Raw genomic sequence first — 20180 nt, 5'->3', positions numbered from 1 at the left:
AAGGGCAGCAAGCCCTTCCCAGGACCGTGCACTGAGCAGGCAGGATCGCTTTCCTTCCTTGCTTCCTGCTCTCTGCTGCAGCAGCCAATGCAAGGTGCGTCGGGCCCTCGGTCCGCCTCGGGGCTGTGTGTAACCGGTGTGAGTTCGCAGCCCAGCCCCCGGCACTGCAGGAGCGGGGAGGAGGGGCTGTGTCTGGTGTAGCTGCCGCCTGTCGGGGCGGGGCCGCTCCTTCGTCCTTCCTTCCCCGGCCGGGCGGTTTCATGAGGACAGAGCGGCGTTAAAGCGGAGCAGCTGCTGCCGCCCCAGTTCAACACCGCCGGGGGAACGCGCCCCGCCCTGGAGTCCCGCCCTTTGATTACACCCGTGCATCGTCTGCGCCGGTCCCCAGGGCTTGTTGGGGGAGGGGTGTGTGGCTGCAGCAGCAGCAGCAGCAGCAGCGCGGCTCCCAAGGGCGCTCGCGGCTCCTCCTCCCGCCCCGCTCGCGCTCGCTGGACGGGGCGGGTGGGGAGCGCCCCCTCCCGGCCGGGCAAAGCGACAGCCGTGCGTGCAGTCACGCTTGGGAGGCGGGACTCTGTGACGTAGATGCGGCAGCGTTCTGCCTCGGGCGGCTGCGAGGCAGCCAGGAACGTCATTCCCCAGCCGTGCTGCGACCCCAACTACCGCCGCACGCGCCCTTGAAGCAGGCCGGGCCCCCCTGCCGTGACGTACTAGTTTGGCCCAGCCAGCATTGGCTGACGTTCGCGCGCGAGGGGCGTTCCGAAGAAGACGGGCACAAGCAGCCGCCGCCGCGGGAGGAGGGGAGAGGACCGTTGTTTGCCGTTTGCCCCCCAGCAGGGAGCAGGAGGGGTGGCGATGACGGCGCGCGCCCAGCTCAGGTGAGGTGAGTATTGGGGGACGGAGCCTGCAGGGGCTTGGCCAATCACAGCTCTTCTCTTCCGAGGGGGCGGGGTCGTGAGCGAACGGACTGGCAGGGCGGAGCTGAAGGGGAAGGGCCCCGGGCCGGGCAGGGGCTGGCGGGAGAGGACGGGCTGAGTTGTCTCGGGGGCACCCCGCACCCCCCGTTCTCCTCCCGCAGGCGGGCAGCTCTGAGCCAGAGCAATGGGGGGCCCGGGCTGCTGCTGCTGCGGGCTGGGGGCTGGTGAGCGGCCCCTGGGGGGTTGGCTCTGAAGCCCCCTGCCCGGCCCCGCGGCCCCTCCCCCAGCTCACTTCTTGCTCTTGTGTCAGACACGGCCGGCTCCGACCTTCCAGCGGAGCCCCGCGAGCCGGGCCGGGCTAGCAGCGTCCCCTCCGCGACCCCGCAGGAGCCGCAATTGCCCGAGGTGAGGCGTCGGCATGAACCCCGGGCGCAGGAGGAGGAAGGGGGAAGGCTCCGAGGTGGAGGAGCCGCTCTGCTGCTGCGAGTACATCGACCGGAGCGGGGAGAAGAACCACCTGGCGGCCTGCTGCTGTGACTGCGAGGACCTGGACGAGGGCTGTAGCAGGTAAAGAGCCTGGCCTGCTTGCCACCTTCACACGGGCGGCTCATACCGGGCTCATTAACCGGGTACCTTGAGTGTCTTCGCCCACTCCTTAACCAGTTTCTTTAGACTGGGCAGCCTGTGCTCCAGGCTCAGCTTCTGAAACCCAGTCTAGGCACAGCTGTTGCCCTGGGTACTTTTAAACACCTTCCTGTCAGATAGGACTGGCTGTCTGTGCCAGTTGACAGGTGCCTGGCCATTTTGAGGGTGTGGAAAGCCTTCTGCCCAGTTGGGATAAAGGGTTGGGGCAATGCAGCTGGTTGGGAATTTCTGCAACAGAACAGGATTTCATGGGAAAATTCTCAGTGGTCAAACTCAAATGAGAAACATACTGGGGTCAAAGAACTTTCAGGGAACCACAGGCAGGATTCCCGCCTGGTTTCCTGCCCGCTCACACGCTGAGACCCAGGGCTTCCAGGATCCGCAGCACTAGGGCAGCCCCACACTGTGGACTGCCCCAGAGCCAGAGATCTGTGGACTCCCAGAGATGATTCTTGTCAGATTCACTGTTGCTAGTCAGTGGTGAAAAGCAGTGGAATTTACAAGAACTGTGTCCATTTCATCCAGCAGCTGCTTCCTGGGACTGCTTCTTTTTAGAAACACCAGTCATTGTTTCTGAAATGAAAATTGCATGGAATTTCTAGATCATGGGAAATGTCAAAAAAAAATGGTTTTTGTTCCTAACTGAAATGAAACTAAATTTCAAAATGTTCACATTTTCTGTAAAACAGAGAGTCTGATTTTGAACAAATCTGTTGGGCAGTGATTCCAGAAGACTTGGTGTGGTAACATGAGGATGTTTGCTGTTTGAGGTCTGGTTTGTGCAGTAGGTTCTCTCTAGCTACTTGGATTCCTGAGAGAGACTCTTGGATCGTGAGCTCTTCTAGACAGGCATTGCAATTTGATGACTTTGCAGTGAAAACACCATAATATTGCGATTATTTTCTGAATCCAGGTTGGATTTTGTGGAAGTGGGTAGATGGAATCAGAGAAGTTAGAGAGAGAGAAGACCTAATATTATTAATAGAGCAATAACCTTATATTGGTCTTTAGAGATTTCTTTAAAAAGACACAGCTCCTGTTCCAGAAGGATTGCAGTCTACATCAGATGAGCATAGAACACAGAGAGGCTAAAGAAAAAATGGGGAGTGGGAATTAATGAGAGTCACTAATGAAGTGATTGAATCTTATGGGTTCTGATAGATTTTAAGGAGAGACTGAACTAAGGGGGGAGGAGACAGCACAGAAGTGTCTCGTGTATGTGAGCAGAAATCTGTGCTTTTCCCTAACAGGTGGCTGACGTGCAGATCTTTGCCTCCGGGAACTTTAGAGAGAATTGCAGACACCATCTTGGATCGCTTCCGCATCCCCTGGCTTAAGGGGGCCATAAAGATCAATATCAGCCTCCTCCCACCACTCATCCTGCTGCCAGTCTTCCTCCACATAGCAGCACTGCACTTCCTGTTGGCACTTGTTATCCTGACATCCCTTCCTGTGGTGGTGCTGTGGTACTACTACCTCACACACAGGAGGAAGGGACGGACTCTCTTTTTCTTGAGCCTGGGGCTGTTCTCCCTGGGGTACATGTATTATGTGTTCCTCCAGGAAGTGGTTCCCCGAGGCCACGTGGGGCACACTCAGGTGATTATTCTCACCTGTGGGTTAATTCTCATGCTTGTGGCCGTGTCTCGAGCCAAGAGGGACCCTGGCTACCTTGCCAGCCAAAAGAGCAATGACAAATCACCGTGCCAAGGCAGCAATGATTTGCCAAACAGGAAAGTCCTGGGGAGCTCCAATGGGCTTCACGGAGCAGCTGTGTCTGGCATCACCAGCGGTCGTGCTAAGAACGATGATGCCAAGGGCTGTTCCAGAATGTTGGCCGAGGGACTAGACAAAGCAAAGGAGGACTGGTGCACCAAATGTCAGCTGATTAGGCCACCTCGGGCTGGGCATTGCCGGTTGTGTGGTATGTGTGTAAGGAGACTGGACCATCACTGTGTCTGGTAGGTGCCATGGACTTCTGAGGTTGTTACTTAAGGTTAAAGAAGTTGCTGCTACCAAAAAGGGCTGCCTCTTGCACTTGGTGCCTTTCCTCTTGATACTGAGAGCTGTCATTTGTCCTGAGTGGGGTGACCTGATAACTAGCCAACTTGGGTGTAGGAGATCCTCTTTCAAGACCAGTTTTTGGTCTCTGTCCTAGTCTGCAATGACATTTCTGTTGTTCTAGAACCAGTCCAGCTCCACGGATGGTTGTGCTAGTGATGTAAAATAGGGCTTAGGATTTTTACCACCGTGATGTTTAAACATGCTCTAAGCAGGTGTAAATATGATAGCAACTGTAGGAGCAGTAACATTACACCAGTGGAGCTGCACTGGTACTACAGCAACAGTGGGAGAGTACCTAAAATTGCTGGCCAAGATCCCAGGGATGGCAGTGTGCAAATACATCAGGCGAGAGCTCGCCTTTCTTAGGCTTTTAAGAAAGGCTAATGGCCTTCCAGCAGACAATTGACAGGATGTGGGAGGCTCTCCGAGAGCTATATTGACACGATGCCATCCGAATATGTTTTTACATTTCCTTCATCATTGGCCTAACCTGCTAGCCTGTGCCCTTGAGTAGATTTTTATGCCTCTGATTGTATTATACAGATGCTCTTTGGAGCCAAGCTCTCTCAGTCAAGGAAGAGAGATGCTTTTGGTTTTTTAAGTAAAGAAAGGTGAAGTTTTACAAAATGTTCTTTCTTTTGCCCTTTGGAGGATTAACAGCTGCGTAGGGGAGCGGAACCACCGAGCCTTTATCCTTGCGCTCTCACTCTTCCTGCTCACCTCTCTATATGGAATTACACTGACCCTGGATACCATCTGTAGGGGCCAACGTACCTTCATAGCGCTGTTCTACTGCCCGGGGACCTATACAGACTACAGGTGAGAAATCTTCTTAGGGGACAGGGCAAGGGGTGGGGACTTGGGTCCTTCCTCAAAGGTCAGATCATGCAGCTCAGTTCCCACCTGTTACTTGCTTCCAGTTCGTGAGGCCCCAGTCCATCTCCTGTGGCCTACATTATGTCTGACAGACAATGAATTTATGCTCACAATTCCTGGGAGACTGAGAAGTGCTATCCCCATTCTACAGCAGGGAATACTGAGGCATAGAGTTAGTTTCTCAAGGTCCCATAGGAAGTCAGTGGCAGAGCCAGGATTGGAACTCAGTTCTCCTATGTCCCAGTCCTGTGTGTTAAACAAAAGATGCTTGTCCCTCCTGCTCTTTCCTTTCTCCCCATCCTCAGTGCATGAGTCTTCCAAACTTTTGGTTCTTCATCTGACTCCCTCCACCAATCCCTGCTGTCAGAGTCCCCAGACATTCCTTCTTATCTCTGGTTCCCTCCATAGTTCCTCACCTGCTCCCTTTTGCTGCCTGGCCCCAACTTGCCTCCCAAATGCTCAAGAACCCTCATGTTGCCTGACTGCATCCCACCACACCTTCCCCAGCTCCACAAACCCTTCTTCCACCCAGCTGCCTCTGTGTTGTCCTGTTGTTCCAGTGCTTATTTATTTATCATCCAGTAGCCCCTAGAAGCTCCCATCAAGATGGGGGCCCCTTTGTGCCAGATCCTGTACAGCATACAGTAGCTGACAGCCATTGCTTTCAAAGGGATCACAGTCTAAATAGAGAAGATCAGGGTGGTGGGGAGGAAGGAATTCAATGTGCAAACAAGTGGTCAGCTGCACTAAAAGCTCACCCTCTTCTGCTCCCATTCAACTGGTGTGGGAAAGTGGGCTGTTAGGGTCCAGAGCGTTCAAGTGGCTAGATCTAGTGAACAGATGGGGAACGAGGCCTAGTGGGCCCCAAACTTGTTGCTATCACAGCTGCTACTTCTTGTGAGTGTATGATCTGAGCTCATCAGACTTGAGCTCCCGTTAGAGTCTGATTGTAAGCAGTATGATCTAATGGTTAGGGCAGAGGACATCCTGGCTCCTTTTCCCGGCTTCACCAAAGATTTGCTGTGTGACTCTGAGCATGTCACTTCACATCTCTGTGCATGAGTTTGTTTAGCTATAAAAAGGTGTTAATGCTTACTCCTCTCCCAGGCACGGTAACAAAGAACATTGTTTATACAGTGCTGGCCTAGAGGATAGAACACTGGACTGAGACTCAGGAGATCTGGGTTCAAATCCTGGCTCTTCTGGTAACCTCAGTTTTCCCATATGTAGTGGGGATAATGATACTGACCCGTGTAAAGCACTTTGAGATCTACTGATGAAAAGCACTAGATGAGAGCTAAGTTTTGTGTTTTGATTATTAGTCATTGACCTGGCTTCAGTTTCCCCACCTGTAAAATGATACTGACTTTTGGAAAACACTTTTGTTTTACTGGTGAAAAGAGCTGTATAAGAGCTGGGAATTGTTATTATTTACTGAAAATGTATATAGCTAGGTAAGTGCTAAGCATCATTAGGGAGGTTGTGGGGCTTTTTTGTCCATAAAACCCTTTGGGATCATTTGATGAAAGGGGCCATTGTAGCAAATGTGGAAAGGGACTGATGGGAAATCTGTTACCAGGGGAAATCTCTCTCTGAAACTACAGTTTAGAGCAGCTGTGCCCACTCTAAATGGCTTCCTTCCCCTCTTTTTCCCCACTGTCAGCTCTGCTCTGTCATTCACGTGTGTGTGGTACTGTGCCATTGTAACGGCCGGGATGGGCTACATCCTCCTCATCCAGCTACTGAACATCAGCTACAACGTGACTGAAAGAGAAGCTCGGCTGGCTCTGCGGGAGGGCACTGGGCGCAGGCTGCTGGGTGGGATTGTGGTAGACACGGGTAAGTATAACCGGGGCTTCCTGTACAACTGGGGCCAGTTCTTGACTCTGGGGTCACCCACTCCTCAACGCTCCGCTGAAGACGTTGTGTGAAACCCCTTTCCCACTGATTGCAATGACTTTCTTTGGAGGTGAATGGCTCCTTCCCCGCGGATCCCACTGGCATTGTGTACTGATTTGGAGGCTGGGCCCATCTCATTGTCAGTGAGGCACTAAATGATGGTAAGAGGCATTAAAGGACTGATGGGCTCATACACCACAGGCCAGAGAGAGTGCAGAATGAATTAAGCCATATGCACAAATCAGGAGAGGCAAAATCACACTTCTCTCTGACCTGCCTCCACGTGGAGAAATTATGCACAATTCAGCAAGATTAACAATAACACAAGACTTGGATGCGTGAGGTGCTACAAATCTGGATTTTGGAGTCAAGGTAACCAGATGCCATGCTTTAGGCCTCAGCTGGACACTGCGGGGTCAGGACAGACTCCCCTCTCTTAGCATTTCACAAATGATGTGGTGATGAGGTAAACCATAGTGGGTACCACGAGCAGGCCATTCCAAGAGACAGAGTCTCAACCATGATGGACTGAGGGAAAGATACTTAAAAGGGCCATTGTCTCGTGGTAGCTTCAGTACCCAGCTGGGACCTCTCTTCCCTCTTGTGGACATTTTTCAATCTTCTATCCCATCCTTAAAGCGGCATCAGCCATTAGTGCTTCTATTAAGTGCCTTTGTGAGCAGTACACCTATAGGGCTGTTTGAAGCCTTGTCCTCTGTTAGCCCCCCAAAATTGCTATTTCATCTGTGTGAGAGAGAGGAGGACTGGTCCTTCCTGTATGTGCCGTTGATTTCTTCTCTGGGTTGATCCAAGGGCTTGACTCCCTTGAAATATTTTATTCCATTAGCAATTGCTAGCAGCAGACAGCTGGTAAATATTTTCCAAGCGGGAAAGCTGTAAGTTCCAAAGTAGCTGTTACTCATTCTAGGGCAGTGGCCAAGGTGGGGAGTAAATTGTCTGATGCTGCTACTGCCTTGTGATCCTCCTCCCTGTAATCGGAGAGGAATAATAGTACTCCAGGGAGATGGCTCACAGCTGAAATACAGGCCCCCAGATCCCTCTTCCCCCAATCATTGAGAATGTGCCCTAACCCCAGAAGACATGTTTCTCAAAGGAAATGGAAAGGCGAGAAGAGATTCAACTCAGAGGCTTGGGGATGTGGGGAAGTTTTTGGGCCCCCAGAAGACTACTAAATGAAAATGTTGTATGCAGTGTTGTAGTAACCATTTTGGTGCCAGGATATTAGAGAGACAAGTGTGGTGAGGTAATATCTTCTATTGGACCAACTTCTATTGGTGAGAGAGAGAAACTTTCAAACTCGTCAGACCTGAAGAAGAGCTCTGTGTAAGCTCAAAAACTTCTTTCACCAACAGAAGTTGATCCACTAAAAGACATTACTTCCCCCACTGTCTCTCTCAAATGAAACTGTTCACACACGTTTCAGTGGGGTTGCTAGAGGTCCCTGAGGCCTCGGTGCACCTGCCCCTCAACTACACATACCTGGGCTCCAGTTTTAGCTGAAATCACAAGTGACGTTATTTGGTAGGTCTTCTCCCAAGCCCTGTTTGTGCATGTTGTAAACGCCACTGTAATTTGCTACGCGTGGCTAGATTAAGCCCCAGGCTCTGAGAGCACTCCAGTGTTGTGGCGCAGGACTGAGATGCACAGGCAGAGCTGGGAAGAATCTCACTGTAATCATTAGTGTGTGTCCACTCCACAAGAGCAACAGTCTTTAGCCCCCTGGGTGACAGAGCAAGGACTGATTGGAGCCTTCAACACCCCTCTCCTTGCTTAGAGGTCATCTCTTCAAGGCAGGGCTGATGTAGCATATTACCAAAGGACGTGTGTGGGAGGGCGGGGAGGGGAAGCTTGCCTTGCTGCTTTCTATACTGTACCTTCAGCCCCCGATCTGCTGGTCTGGCACCTTTCACTCATGATAGAATGCCCAAGTTCAAGTTGATATGCCCCTTTGCACTGTTCTCTTGTTTTCTAAAGCAGCATATGCACCTCCTATGCCCTAGAGCATAATTAATGAGCCTTAGGAACTGCTGTGCTTGAAGCCTAGTGATATGGATAGAGCTGCTGACTTGTGCAGTCTCCTTTTTGTGAACACTTTAAAAGGGAGATACCTCTGTCTCCAGTCAGAGAGAGGGAAAGAAGAAAATCAGAAGTGGAGACCTCTGGCCCCTTATTCCCATTCCAACATGAAAGCAGTCATGTGGATCATGATGATTATGCCAGTGGATGAGCATGCTGATCTGACTTCTCTTGGGACTGGAGTGTGAGCCCTGGAGTTATGCTCACATCAAGAACTTGCCTCAGTGCTAATTAACTGAAGTGTGTCCATAGAGAAATGCATTTATAGGGGCCATGGGGAGCCTACAGGGAAGGGTTTTGCCTTAGTGCAGTGATCACTCTCTGCATGGTGCAGCTAGTGAGTGGCAGGAACGTGACCTCACAAACCTCTATCCCTGTTGACACCTTGGAAAGATTGAGATAATGTTGCCTTCTGGGCAGAGAAAAATCACTAGAGGCCATGTGATCTAGAGCACAGAACTTAGGACCTTGGGCAAGTCACTTAACCCCTCTCTGTGAACTAGTTTGTGTTTACCAGTGCCATCTAGTGGATGGAATTGGAGCTGCTCAACTGCATGTCAGGCCAAAACAGAGGTTCAAGTGGTCAGAGGCCTATGTTTTTGTGGCAGGAGGATCTGAATTCTGTCCCTACTGAATGGGAAGTTCTAAGCAGCCATAGAATGCACCATGGTGGGAAATGTGATGTCTTAAATGGCCACCTACTTGTTTACAGTCCTAGCCTTTCTCAGAGAGAATTACCTCATGAATGTCTTTGAGATGGAAAGCACAATGTTAGCTTTTTTCCCCTGTGTATGTACAGTGCTTAGCATAGTGGAGTCATGGTCTATGGCTGGGACTCCTAGGCACTACAGTAACACAAATACTAATATCTGGAAGTATTGCCCTGAAAAGGACAGAACAGCATGGCCACTAGCTTCAGATTTACTCTGTTTTGGAACTTCCTTTGAGTATCCACAGTACAGCAGCAAGTCTGAGAAGAGTATTGCTGCCCATTTCATTTCTATTGAGGGTGGATTATCTCTGTCTCATGCATGAAGGATGTTCTTTGCTTTAACCTTGTCTTGTTGGACTAAGGATGGGCAAACTTGTAGCAAAATGTTAAAATCCACCACAGTAGTGGACATGAAGAGATGGTCTTGGGGCTGTGAAAAAGGGATCCAGTTGGTGCAATAATACAAGGCAGATTGGGAGAGGGATAGTCACTGTGAGTAATATGGTAATTAGGGAGCATGCTGCATTTGACAGATGAGCTGCAGGATGGGCACCCAGCTGAGTCTAACTGATGCTTAAATGTGAGCACCTTGGGGCAGAGACCAGCTTCTTACTTACCTGTAAATTGTCATGCATATGTATAACAATGAAGAAATCATTACCATTCTGGCCCTTTAAAGGTCCTCTGAGTTGCAGAAGAGGAGTGTCTAGACCTGGAAAAGACGGGGGACTCCAGCAAATTTTTAATTTTTTTTTCCTGTCTTTCTTCTTCCACATTTTGAAATGTCAGAAGTTTTATCCTGCTCTGGTAGCATCCTTCTTAGAGACTTTTAGTGCTACCAAGTGGGATTCACTTTACAGACCAGGAGGAATTTTAAAGGGGCAGAACTGTCGTAATACTACTAGAATTGCCCAGATACCAGTGTCCTGTTTGGTGAATTTAGAGAAGGCTGTTGCAGTTAGATGCATGGTATAAGAATGGCCATTCTGGGTCACACCAGTGGTCCATTTAGTCCAGTGTCCTGTCTTCCAATAGCAGCCAGTGCCAGGTGCTTCAGATGGAATGAATAGAACAGGTAATCATCAATGATCTAGCCTGTCGGCCATTCCTAGCCTCTGGCAAACAGCAATCCCTGCTCACCCTGGCTAATAGCCATTGATGGACCTATCTTCCATAAACTTATCTAGGTCTTTTTAAACCCCATTATAATCTTGGCCTTCAAAACATCCTCTGGCAAGGACTTCTACAGGTTGACTGTGCGTTGTATGAGCAATAACTTGGCACTTTGCTGTAACTGCCTCTTCTCAATTTTGCATTTATACTCGGATAGATAAGTGTTTGTTTTTTTTAAAGATTATTTCCTGACTCTCCCTTTCCCAAATGACTGAAGTCACTACTGACCAAGAAATGGCACTGCCAGTAACTCCAATCACATTTCAGAGTCTATGCTGTAATGGTGCTTTTCCCTTCAAAATAGACTGCTTTCGAGTGTCTTACAAAAATCATTTGCTGTAAAGAAGAAATAGAGCTGCCTAGTGTCTTAATAATCATGTGCTCAGACTTTCTTCTCTGTATGAATGTATATTGCCTCACTTAGAGCAGGATATATGTGTTAGTATGGATGTATTTTCCCTATCTCTACTATGTTTTCAATGGAGGCATCTGCTCCCTAGGACTTTCTTCCACTGCAAGGATGTTTGTCAAGTGAAAATCCTGCAAGGGACAAGTCGAGGTTCTTCCTGAAATCGGGAATTTGACTTCCCAAAAGTTTACATCCTTAAGGAAATATTTTTAATGATAAAATGAAAAATACAGAGTCTGAAAGAATTGTTTCTAACTTGGATGTTTTTCCTAAGTGAGAGGAAGAACCCTAAATGTAAATGTTGCATGTATGAGCTTTATTAAAAGGATTGTGTTGTGTGTCCACTTTATAATGTGCCCCGTGTTTTCAGAGGGATGTAGTTATGAGTTCAAATACATAAATACTATAGCGTGGTCTAGATTAATTTATACCATGTTACCGTGCAGGTGAGCTGAATGTTTCTGGCCAATCATATGGGTTACAGACATGCATTTCTACTCAAATCCAGTCAGGTCAGTAGTGACAAAGCTATCACCATCTAGGGGCATTGTCAGCTGTGCAATGAAGGTGGAGATTGGGGAGAGGGTCTCAGCCCAGTCCCCAATGACCAAGCCATCATCACCTCTGGTTTCACCTGGCCCTGTCACTGGTAGTCTCAGAGGGAAAAGAATTCCCTCTCTTACCACAAGGCGAGGTTTAATGTACTTACCCCAGGAGAAACCATGCATTGTTGTGGCCTGTGCCATATCGGCCCCAAGGACTGAGGGCTCCAGACTCTTCACTTGGTATCTTTTGCCAAATAAACAAAACCATAAATAGGAGCTAGAACTTATTCTGTGCCAGGGCTGGGACAGACATGAAACACTATGCAGCTATTAGTGGGAAGCGAGTTTATTTTGATCCTGTAAATATTCCAGGCACCCGATGAAAGGAGAAAGCCTATTCAGAAGGCTTGCAAGGCCCTTTGCTGTCTGAGCTCAGTTATGGGATTCACCTGTGTGGCACTCTGGCTTGCTGTTCAGCTATTTCCCTTTGAACGTTTTGTTCACTGATGACAAAGAGAAGGTAAATCAGGACCTTGCACTGTTACTGGCTAGACACGTGCTGTGTCTACGCAAGGGGTGTCCCACCTATCACCAGTTGAGCTCCAAAGGTGGGAGGCACTAAAGTAAACAGAGCTGTAGGTCACTGCCACTGTTTTAACCAGTCTTCTCTAATCCTGCTTAGAGTAGTTTTAGATGAAAACACAGGTAAAAATCCAATTGTTGGTCCTAGGAGCACGTTCTGGTGGAGCCACACGTGGGGGAGATGTTAAAGAAAATGCCGGTGCAGGCATGGCCTAGGAGTGGCTCCTGTGACTGAAGCACTGTTGGGGTGTAATGTGGCCAAAGCTTGCACTGCCACCTGTTCTGTGGATAGCAACGATATTTCAGCCTGCAAGCTGCTCTCATAGAAGTGCCTTTCACCAGCACTGAATTCACTCCACTAAAGGAAACCCTTTTTTTTCCAGTTGGAGGGTGTATCTGGCCATGGAACACCTCCCTTTTGAGAGAGGATCAGCAAGGGACCAGCAACCAGGAATTAACCTGAGCTGAGACACTGGGCTGGTGCCCAGGTGTTTCCCCCATGACCTTCAAGGATGTGGTTTCTACCATTAAAGTCTGCTCAGCATGCCAAAATCTCTTGCACTTGACTGCCTTGGGGGGAAGTGTTTGATGGGATAAAGCTTAAATTTAACATCCATTCTGAATGTTTTACAGGTGACCTGTATAATCTGCCTGGGCTCTGGCTGCTTTGTGTGCACGTGTATGGTTATTTCAGCTAACTGTTTGGCTTTAATCAGCAGGGGGCGAGTCTGATTCAGAAGAAAACAGTGTTATGGTAAAGTTTCATGCCTGTGGATTTTAGTTCCAAGGGCTGCATTCTAACCTGTTCTCCAGCACTAAATTCATGAGAAATTGCACCTCTCTGAACTGTGAAATCCTAGCTTTTCAGGGACATAACTGCAGCAGCCCAGACCTTCACAGGCTCTTGAAAAAAAGTTAAGTGCCTGCCAGTGACATGGTCCCTGCTGGAATCCTCCAAACTAGAAAGTCTGCCAGAGAATGGGTGAACCTGCTAAACTAGCAGGAAGAAAAGGGAGCAATTCAGAAGGCTAAGGATACTGAAGAGTGTGTGTATGGCCCACCTATCACAAGGGGCACTGGTTTCAAGTGCCTCACTTTGTGTGCTCCACCTGAAATGCGTTATTTTCAGAGGTTGTACTGAAGTTAGTAAGAGCTGTGCGTGCCCAGATCAAACCCAAGGTGTCTCAAATCAGGCATCCAAAAATTGGCCCCCATTTGTTTCAAGCCATGAGAGGGGTTGGTTCAGAAGAAACTTCCCCAAGGGCTAGGTCATTCCAGAATCTTCCACTGCTATTCCGAGAGACCAGCTATAGATGGATGATGGCCTGCTCCGCTATGGCAATTCCTGTGTTCCCTGAACTGTCCTGTCTCCAGCTACCTGCAGCTCTGTCTTGATGAGAGAGCCACTTTGAGCCTGCCTTTCACATGCTGTTTCATCTCACTAACTGCAATTATTTTACCCAAACCCAGCTTTAGAGAGGGGAGCTGGTGAACATACCATTCCCACATGGCAACTTCCTGACTGGTGAAGGAATATAGCAGGATGAGGGAGGATTAAATTGTTCTCTCTGTAAAAAGGATGTCAGTAACATGAGAGCAGAAGGGCCAACTCTAATGCACCCTAGCATGTAGAAACGGCACTGGTGAGATTTCAGCAGGAAGAGTGTGCACCAAGAGGCAGGCACTACTGCTGCTGTTCTGTCATCACGGTAACTGTGAGAGCACCAATGAGTGGAGGGGAGCCTGCGCCCACCCTCTCTCCCTACACAAGTGACCCAACTCCCTTCACAGCCTGACCTTAATGCTTCCAGCTGATCACCCACCATACTCACACATCCTCCAGCCACACACATTCAACTCCTTTCCACTCCTATATAAATGCCCATATGAGCTGACAGCAGTCAGGTCTGCAACCAATATTTGGGCAACAGGATTGCCTTCGTTCTTTAGCATTTGGGTCTGCTTTGTAACTCACCCGGCACTCAAACCAATCCTTCCACCCAATCAGGCAAAATCTTGAGAAGACAGGAGCCCTGTGTTTCCAGTTTTGTTACACCAGCGAGAGAGAAGCAAATTCCAGTCTTCAAATGCCTATCTCCATTGGTGGTATGTGGTGTGTTTCAAATCCTGTCAGCTAACTCAATGGCAAAACACCTTCTTTCTGAAGTCTAGCCCCCTGCTCTACATACAACCATTTAGTAATAGTTCCTCATGTGGGCAGGGCAGGACATGGGTGGTTCAATGATGCTGCTATTGGTGACAGTAGGAGGATTCCATTATTTTATTCTTAGATGTAGCCACATTGTGTCAAATCACAAGGTGAGAGTACTAACAACGGAAGGACAGCCAGAGCTCTCCTCCGGCACACAAAGGCACGTTTCGGTTCTGTGCTTCCTGTCCCTTAGGAAGGAAGTTCAATGTCTCAAATTGACAGCCCTATGCTAAAAGCAGCAAAAATTCCTAGGGAGGTTTGTAAGCAAAGTGTGCATTTGGCCTGGAATTTATCCTGCCTTGATTCTCATGTGCTAGCCCTGATCACTGCCTGTCACGAGGTGTTGCTATGGCGTGTTCCCACTGTGGGAAAGCAGCCCAGTGGCTACAGAATGAAGCCAACAATCCAGTTTCCACTCTCATCCTCAGTTTAGACTGAATGTTAAAAGCAGCACTTGAAACAAAAGTGGTCATAGGCCCTAGAACACAACCCCCACCCCCCATTGTACCAAACCAGGAAGAGCTCCTGTCATTCATAGGGGTGAGCTTACATCACTAGCCGCATCCTTCCTATTTGGTCCACTTTGCTCATCAAGGAGGGAGTGTTGCCCAGACTCCTTCCTGTCATCTTCGGAAGTCAGGGAGAATTTCAGCTACTCTCTTGCGTAGCTGCTCTCTCCTTGCCTCTTTCTCTTTTTCCTCCTTCATCAGTGCTGGGTACTGCCTCCAGGCTCTGAACATAGTCAGTGTTATTCTCCTTTAAGAAACGGAAAGAGATAAATGGACAGAGCCATCTCACACACGGCCATTAAAAGCCTCTGCTCCATTCTACAGCAGCCAGAGACCCACCCAGAATACTAATACTTTGCCCTTTTCTCTTGCCTTCCCTCTGGATGTCACTCCTGTCACTGGCAGGATTCAATAGTCAGTGTTTGCTGAGCGCTCAGAAGATGAAAGGTGTTATATAAAGGCTAATGAGGCTCTTTTAGAAAGGAGATGAGGGCAGCTTCGTTATGGGAGGCTCCCTCATGGAACGAATGAGTGAAAAGAGCAGCCTCATTCAGTGCAATTCAATGACCTGCAGGTCGTCACCTCACTTTCAGTCTCTCCGGATCCTCCTCTACTCCAGTTCATTCCTCCAGTTCACCACCTGCTGACTTAGCCATGTCAATCAGGTTCAACATTAAACTATGCAGGAGTGTGATCTAAACCTGCAAACTAAAACCAAAAACCATGTTGATGTCATTGACTTCCCATGAGCCAGTGACGGAGCTTGTCTGCACAGATCCCGTGTTTACTATACATCATCTCTACAGCTGAAATACCAATATAGTCAGAAGGGTGAACGTAATCTGACATCTCTGCTTCCTGCTGTGTCTTTGAGACTTAGCTATTCATGGTATTGACTGTAACAAATATTTACTGAGTCTTGTTAAACCTGCATTACAACTCAGCTATGGGAGAGTAAACTGGAGTTTATTCAACTTCATTCATCATCAACAAAACTGTCAGCTGAGTTTCCACTGCAGAATCAGGTCAGAGGCAGAAAGAACCAGCTGGATTCTCAGATCCTAAATGGCATAAGCTGACCCCATTCAATCTGCAAGGTCCCCAAGAAAAGCAGCTCTGGAAATGCTGCAATATTCCCACACAATCACTTGACTCACTGTCATTGCCCTTAAAAGTTTTTCTAAGCTGGCTTTTTAACAGGAGCTGTGTAGCCAAATCCACTAATAAAGTCTCAACCATTCATCACCTTCCCCCACCCCCTCCTTCAGTGAACTCAGAATTGCGGGAGAGGTTAAGGATCAAACTCCCTTTTCCAATCTGCATGGAGCCATCCCGCCTCGATGTTCTGCACCCTCTGTCAGTCCTGTGCATAGCGTGAGACCAGAACATCAGAAGCAAGAGCCACCTTGCACATGGAAGTGACAGCAGGAAAGTGACAGTCTAAATATGGTGGGATGAAGGGGAAAGGCCGGACACTCAAAAATGTCCCATAGGGTAGATACACACCAAATAAGAACAATTCCCTCGAGAGGAACACATTTACCTATCACTGTGCTCAGCTGCGATCTTCTGCTTTTCCCATAATGCACTCTTCTCCTCGTTAAGCAGGTCAAACCATGCCCAGAACAACTTCTTCTTGAGGGAAGCTGCATGAAGCCTGCTAGCTCTTTCTTCCAGCACAGAGAAATAATCCTTATACTGGGGAATGGACACAGGGAAAGAGGTGAGTGTGTTCTCCTGGCCTCCCCACTAAACAACCACAGCACAGTGTCAAGAAAACCCCCAGTGAAGGTAATGGGCATGGGAATAAGAAAGATGTGCAGTGAGGAGCAACAGGCAGCATAGTAAAGGGGGGAGGCCAGGAATGATTGAGGGGAGCAAAGAGGAGGCAGTGATTGATGGGGTGATAAGAGAAGCAATGAAAGGAGAGTGATAAGGAGGGGAGGGTATCAGCGCAGTGGGGTAAGCATGGGGAGATGCGGACAGGGGAGAAGGGAGAAAGGGGCTGAGGAGGCAAAGACAGATGTGAAAGGGAGGTCAATGTGACACAGCGGGCAGCGCGCACTATTCATGTGATGCAGGGCTCACCTGGAGCCCACGGGTGCGTGTGGTAGGCCCTGAAGTTGGGTTTGGAGTGTGAAAGCAGCTGGTTGAGTTAGTAAAACATCCCCTCCCCTTAGGTCTCGGCTCACCTTTAACCAGCTCCTGAAGCCCCTTCTGAGTAACAGGCAGGAAAAGAATTCCTCAGCCCGAGCCATCTTCCCAGCAAGGCTCGTCTGGATGTGCTGGAGCCAGGCCAGCAGACACTTTCTTTGCAATCCTGAGCTGTGGTGCTTTTGTGCCATCTGAGCACAGTGAGAAGAGAGAGAGAAGAGCTAGTTACCCAGATAAATAGCTTGTCAGGCTGCAGCCATGGAAACTCCACTGCAAAACTAGCTCGGCTTTAATGTAAAGGTCCCAACATGGTTCCCCTTTGGTAGGATTTTGCCCCAGCTGGAAGGCTGGTGCAGAGACTGGTATTAGACCTTATCCTGTAGCCTCTATTTCCCCATCCACCTCTGACCATCCTCTGCAACTAACAGTGGCCATTGCTGAGCACATTCTCTGGAAGAGGGAAGGTAAGCAGCTTCCTCTGAGACAGATACTAAGGCCAGCCTGTACATTTAGGCTGATTAGCAAGAAGCACTCCCTGGCAGTCAGATCTATTAGGCTGTGGAACATCTCCCCGGGGAAGGATGGAAACCCATCACTGAGGACACTACAGACTGGACTGGACAAAACACTAGTCCACGTATTTGAGGGAGTCCATCTGTCATTGAGTGTGAGGGTTGATTAGCTCAAGTTTAGTGGGGGTGGGGTTAAGGAGCTTAAAAGCTTGGCTTCGCTTTGCAAGAATCACTCAAGCTTGTGAACTTGGCTTAGCCAGAGGCCTGTTGAAGTTCTGAAAAACTGTCTAGCCCGGGACGCTAACCGAGGCAGAGCTACTTTAACCTGATAGATTTAGTCCTGCTGGGAGGGGCTGGTTTAGTCAAGAGGCCTGAAAGATTCTGTTCAGCTGGAAGCTTGGCCCAGCCAAAAGCTTATTCTAACTCCTGGGGATTTTCCTTGAGCTGCGAGCCACAATGTTATGAAGCTGCTGTGGGAATCTCTGTAACTCAAGTTATTTCAGTTCCTATGGGATCTAACATTTCATGAATGCACCTTTGTTTTTTCTGCCTCTTTCCTCTTCAGTCTCTGAGTCTATGACCCACAATCATAGATTGCTGTGTGACAAGGTACAATAGAAAACAAGCTTGCACTGCCAAAGAAATGGGCTAGAAGTGGGATCTATTTAGTCTATTCCATTTCTATGACACTGGCCAGCCGAAGGGACTTATAGAATAGGTGGTTATCACCCCTCTTCTTCCTTGCCATTCGGCCAAATTCACCAGTGAATGTGGGTGCAACTCTACTAATTTAAATGGAAGCTTGCCCTCTTCCACCACTGGTGAATTTGGCCCATCTTCCTCATGCTATGCCTGAGTCTCACCATCCAGAGCAGCAAAAGTCCCGATCCACTTCTAAACTCACGCCAGCATGATGAGCTGCCTCCAACACAGTCATTTAGACACTTGTTTTACTAGTGAAATTCATGCACTAATGAATCAGAAGCTGCCTAGTACTGCTTCCTTCAATTATCCTCACCTGCTCTAAAGGAGTGGAGAGATGACCACATGTAGTCCAGGCTCTTGCCTTCAGGGGTGGCCAGTGTCAGATGTACCAGAGAAAGATGATAATCTCATGACACACCATGCCCAACTGTGCCATGCTGTACACTGGCTTGACAATGTTTTCCTGATCAAGTGGCCGATCAGCTTGTGGCCTGAAGAGTGAGGACTGAGAGCCCCTCATGATTGCTAGTCGTTTTTATCTTTGAATAACTACGGATGCTTTCCTTTTCAGACATGTCAAGCAGATTCTTTGACATTGTCAGCCTCAAATCATGTGAGTATTGTGGGTAACTGCATGCTAATCAGAAATTACTTGTTTTTATCAGCTTTGAATGTGCTGTTTTTATTTCCCTGTGTGCCCTTTTGTTCTTGTACACAGGGAAAGGGGAGCACCCAGTTGGCGTTTTGTCTATCCTTCTTTATTTCATATACAATGACCAGGTCTCGCTCTTCTCCTTTCACATTCAATAGTGCTAGGAATCAAATTTGCAAAAGCACTAAGGCCCTCTAAGATATTTAGGTACTTGAATTAATTGGTGTTAGGTGTGTAAATATCTTTTGAGGCTCTGTGTCCAAGTCTCATTGACTTTCCGAGAGACTTCAGGCTCCAACGTGCCTAATTTACTTCTGAAAATAGGCCCTAGACTCCTAAGCACCTGTGAAAATGTTAATTTTCCCCCTAGTCTTTTTCACCTACATGTGCCTCCTCTCACTGTCATTGCTCTTTTCTGGGCCTGCTGTGCCTAATTTTTTTAAGAGGAGGACAAACCTGAAAGCCATATTCAAAGATATGCTGGAGCCCTCTCACCCGACCTGAACACAACAGGACCTGACAGGAGTTGGGTCTGAAAACAACCCAACCTCTTTGGGGTCGGGTCGGGTTGTCTCTGATCACCTCCTCCTGCCCAGGGGCTTGGCGCAGTCGTGGCTGTGCGTGCTGCCCCTGCCAGCCACCTCCACCTTGCTGAGCTGTGTGTGCTGCAGAGTGAGTGTGCCAACGAGGCATAGCACTCCTCCCCCTGCAGCGCACACAGTGCAGCGAGGCAGCAGCAGCCAGCAGGTGTAGGGCACACAGCAGCCCCCATAGGCAGGAGGCAGCCGGCGATGGATATTGGGCATGGGGAGCTGGAAGCCCCCATCAGGCTGAGCCCCAAGGAGGAGGCGGCAGTGCTGACACAAGTTCAGGGGGAAGTGTCAGGGTCGGGTCAGGTCTGAAAACGACTCAACAGTCTCAGGTCTGGTTCAAGTTGGCTGTGCTTGGCTCGGGTTTGGATTTGGGTCCGAGCCAGGGTTTAAAATGAGGCCCAAGCAGACCTCTAACCTGGCTAAGATCCACTGCTGTATGAGTTAATATTGGAAATATCCTCTGCTAAGGAAGAGTGTGGTACCCCGTTCTTGCAGGGGGATGGACTCAGTCAGCTAATAGTTTTTTTCCTTCTCCCCCTGACTTCGGAGTCCATTACCCATTTCTCTCCCACAATCCCATCTGGCTGCTGCTTCCACCCTTTCTCTTCCCCTCTCAAGAGCCCACTTCCTCAGTGTTGTCCTCAGTAGGCACTTTACCGCCATGTTTTCCTTGGCTTGTTCCCTCAGCCTCTTCCAGGGCTCCAGCCCCTGCTTTCTCAGCAGGACCTTCTCATAATGGTCTCTGGCTTTTGCCAGGAGCTGCTGTTCTCTCTCCAGCCTTTTCTGCTTCTCAAGTTCTTTCTGCAATTCAAAGAGCAGCAGTTTAACTCATCCTGAGTGAAATGGATGGTAAGACACACAACCACAAACAGTTTGTATATGGGGATCCTGACCTGGCCAGAAATGGGAATCTGCAACTTGTTTAGC

The 20180-nt window shown here is 48.9% G+C and overlaps 2 protein-coding genes across 4 annotated transcripts in view; one reads left to right on the top strand and one right to left on the bottom strand.

The window, feature by feature from the left end:
- Positions 1 to 1013: 1013 nt before the first annotated feature.
- On the top strand, positions 1014 to 12389 carry ZDHHC23 (zinc finger DHHC-type palmitoyltransferase 23). Of its 2 annotated transcripts, XM_067546069.1 has the most exons (5): positions 1014 to 1481; positions 2810 to 3520; positions 4275 to 4442; positions 6163 to 6338; positions 12300 to 12389. In XM_067546069.1, the coding sequence occupies exons 1-5, from the start codon at positions 1333 to 1335 to the stop codon at positions 12377 to 12379; spliced, it is 1284 nt and encodes a 427-aa protein (XP_067402170.1). In that variant the 5' UTR covers positions 1014 to 1332; the 3' UTR covers positions 12380 to 12389. The 2 variants fall into 2 exon arrangements, with proteins under 2 accessions (XP_067402170.1, XP_067402169.1); XM_067546068.1 differs by lacking the exon at positions 12300 to 12389 and having other exon boundaries at positions 6163 to 9051.
- The window catches only part of CCDC191 (coiled-coil domain containing 191), a 45633-nt gene continuing 37131 nt past the window's right edge, over positions 11679 to 20180 (bottom strand). For both annotated transcript variants that reach the window (XM_067546063.1, XM_067546064.1), the window contains 4 exons: positions 19911 to 20054; positions 16830 to 16982; positions 16181 to 16335; positions 11679 to 14884 (listed from right to left, as the gene is read on the bottom strand). In XM_067546063.1, coding sequence (XP_067402164.1) covers positions 14752 to 14884; positions 16181 to 16335; positions 16830 to 16982; positions 19911 to 20054 — 585 coding nt within the window. In that variant the 3' untranslated portion in view covers positions 11679 to 14751. The remainder of the gene's footprint in view (positions 14885 to 16180; positions 16336 to 16829; positions 16983 to 19910; positions 20055 to 20180) is intronic.

The sequence above is a fragment of the Emydura macquarii genome, unplaced genomic scaffold (genome assembly GCF_026122565.2).
Source record: "Emydura macquarii macquarii isolate MOO-44397 ecotype Brisbane River unplaced genomic scaffold, CSIRO-AGI_Emac_v2 contig_1119, whole genome shotgun sequence".
NCBI lineage: Eukaryota > Metazoa > Chordata > Testudines > Chelidae > Emydura > Emydura macquarii.
The sequence above is the reverse complement of the archived record's forward strand: the minus strand, read 5'-3'. Positions and strand labels throughout refer to the sequence as shown.

Excerpts from the sequence above, each read along its gene's own strand:
- ZDHHC23 (XM_067546068.1), top strand. The coding sequence starts at position 1,333 with ATGAACCCCGGGCGCAGGAGGAGGAAGGGGGAAGGCTCCGAGGTGGAG. Across the intron at positions 1,482-2,809 it reads CTGGACGAGGGCTGTAGCAG|GTGGCTGACGTGCAGATCTT; the intron begins GTAAAGAGCCTG and ends TTTCCCTAACAG. Across the intron at positions 3,521-4,274 it reads CTGGACCATCACTGTGTCTG|GATTAACAGCTGCGTAGGGG; the intron begins GTAGGTGCCATG and ends TGCCCTTTGGAG.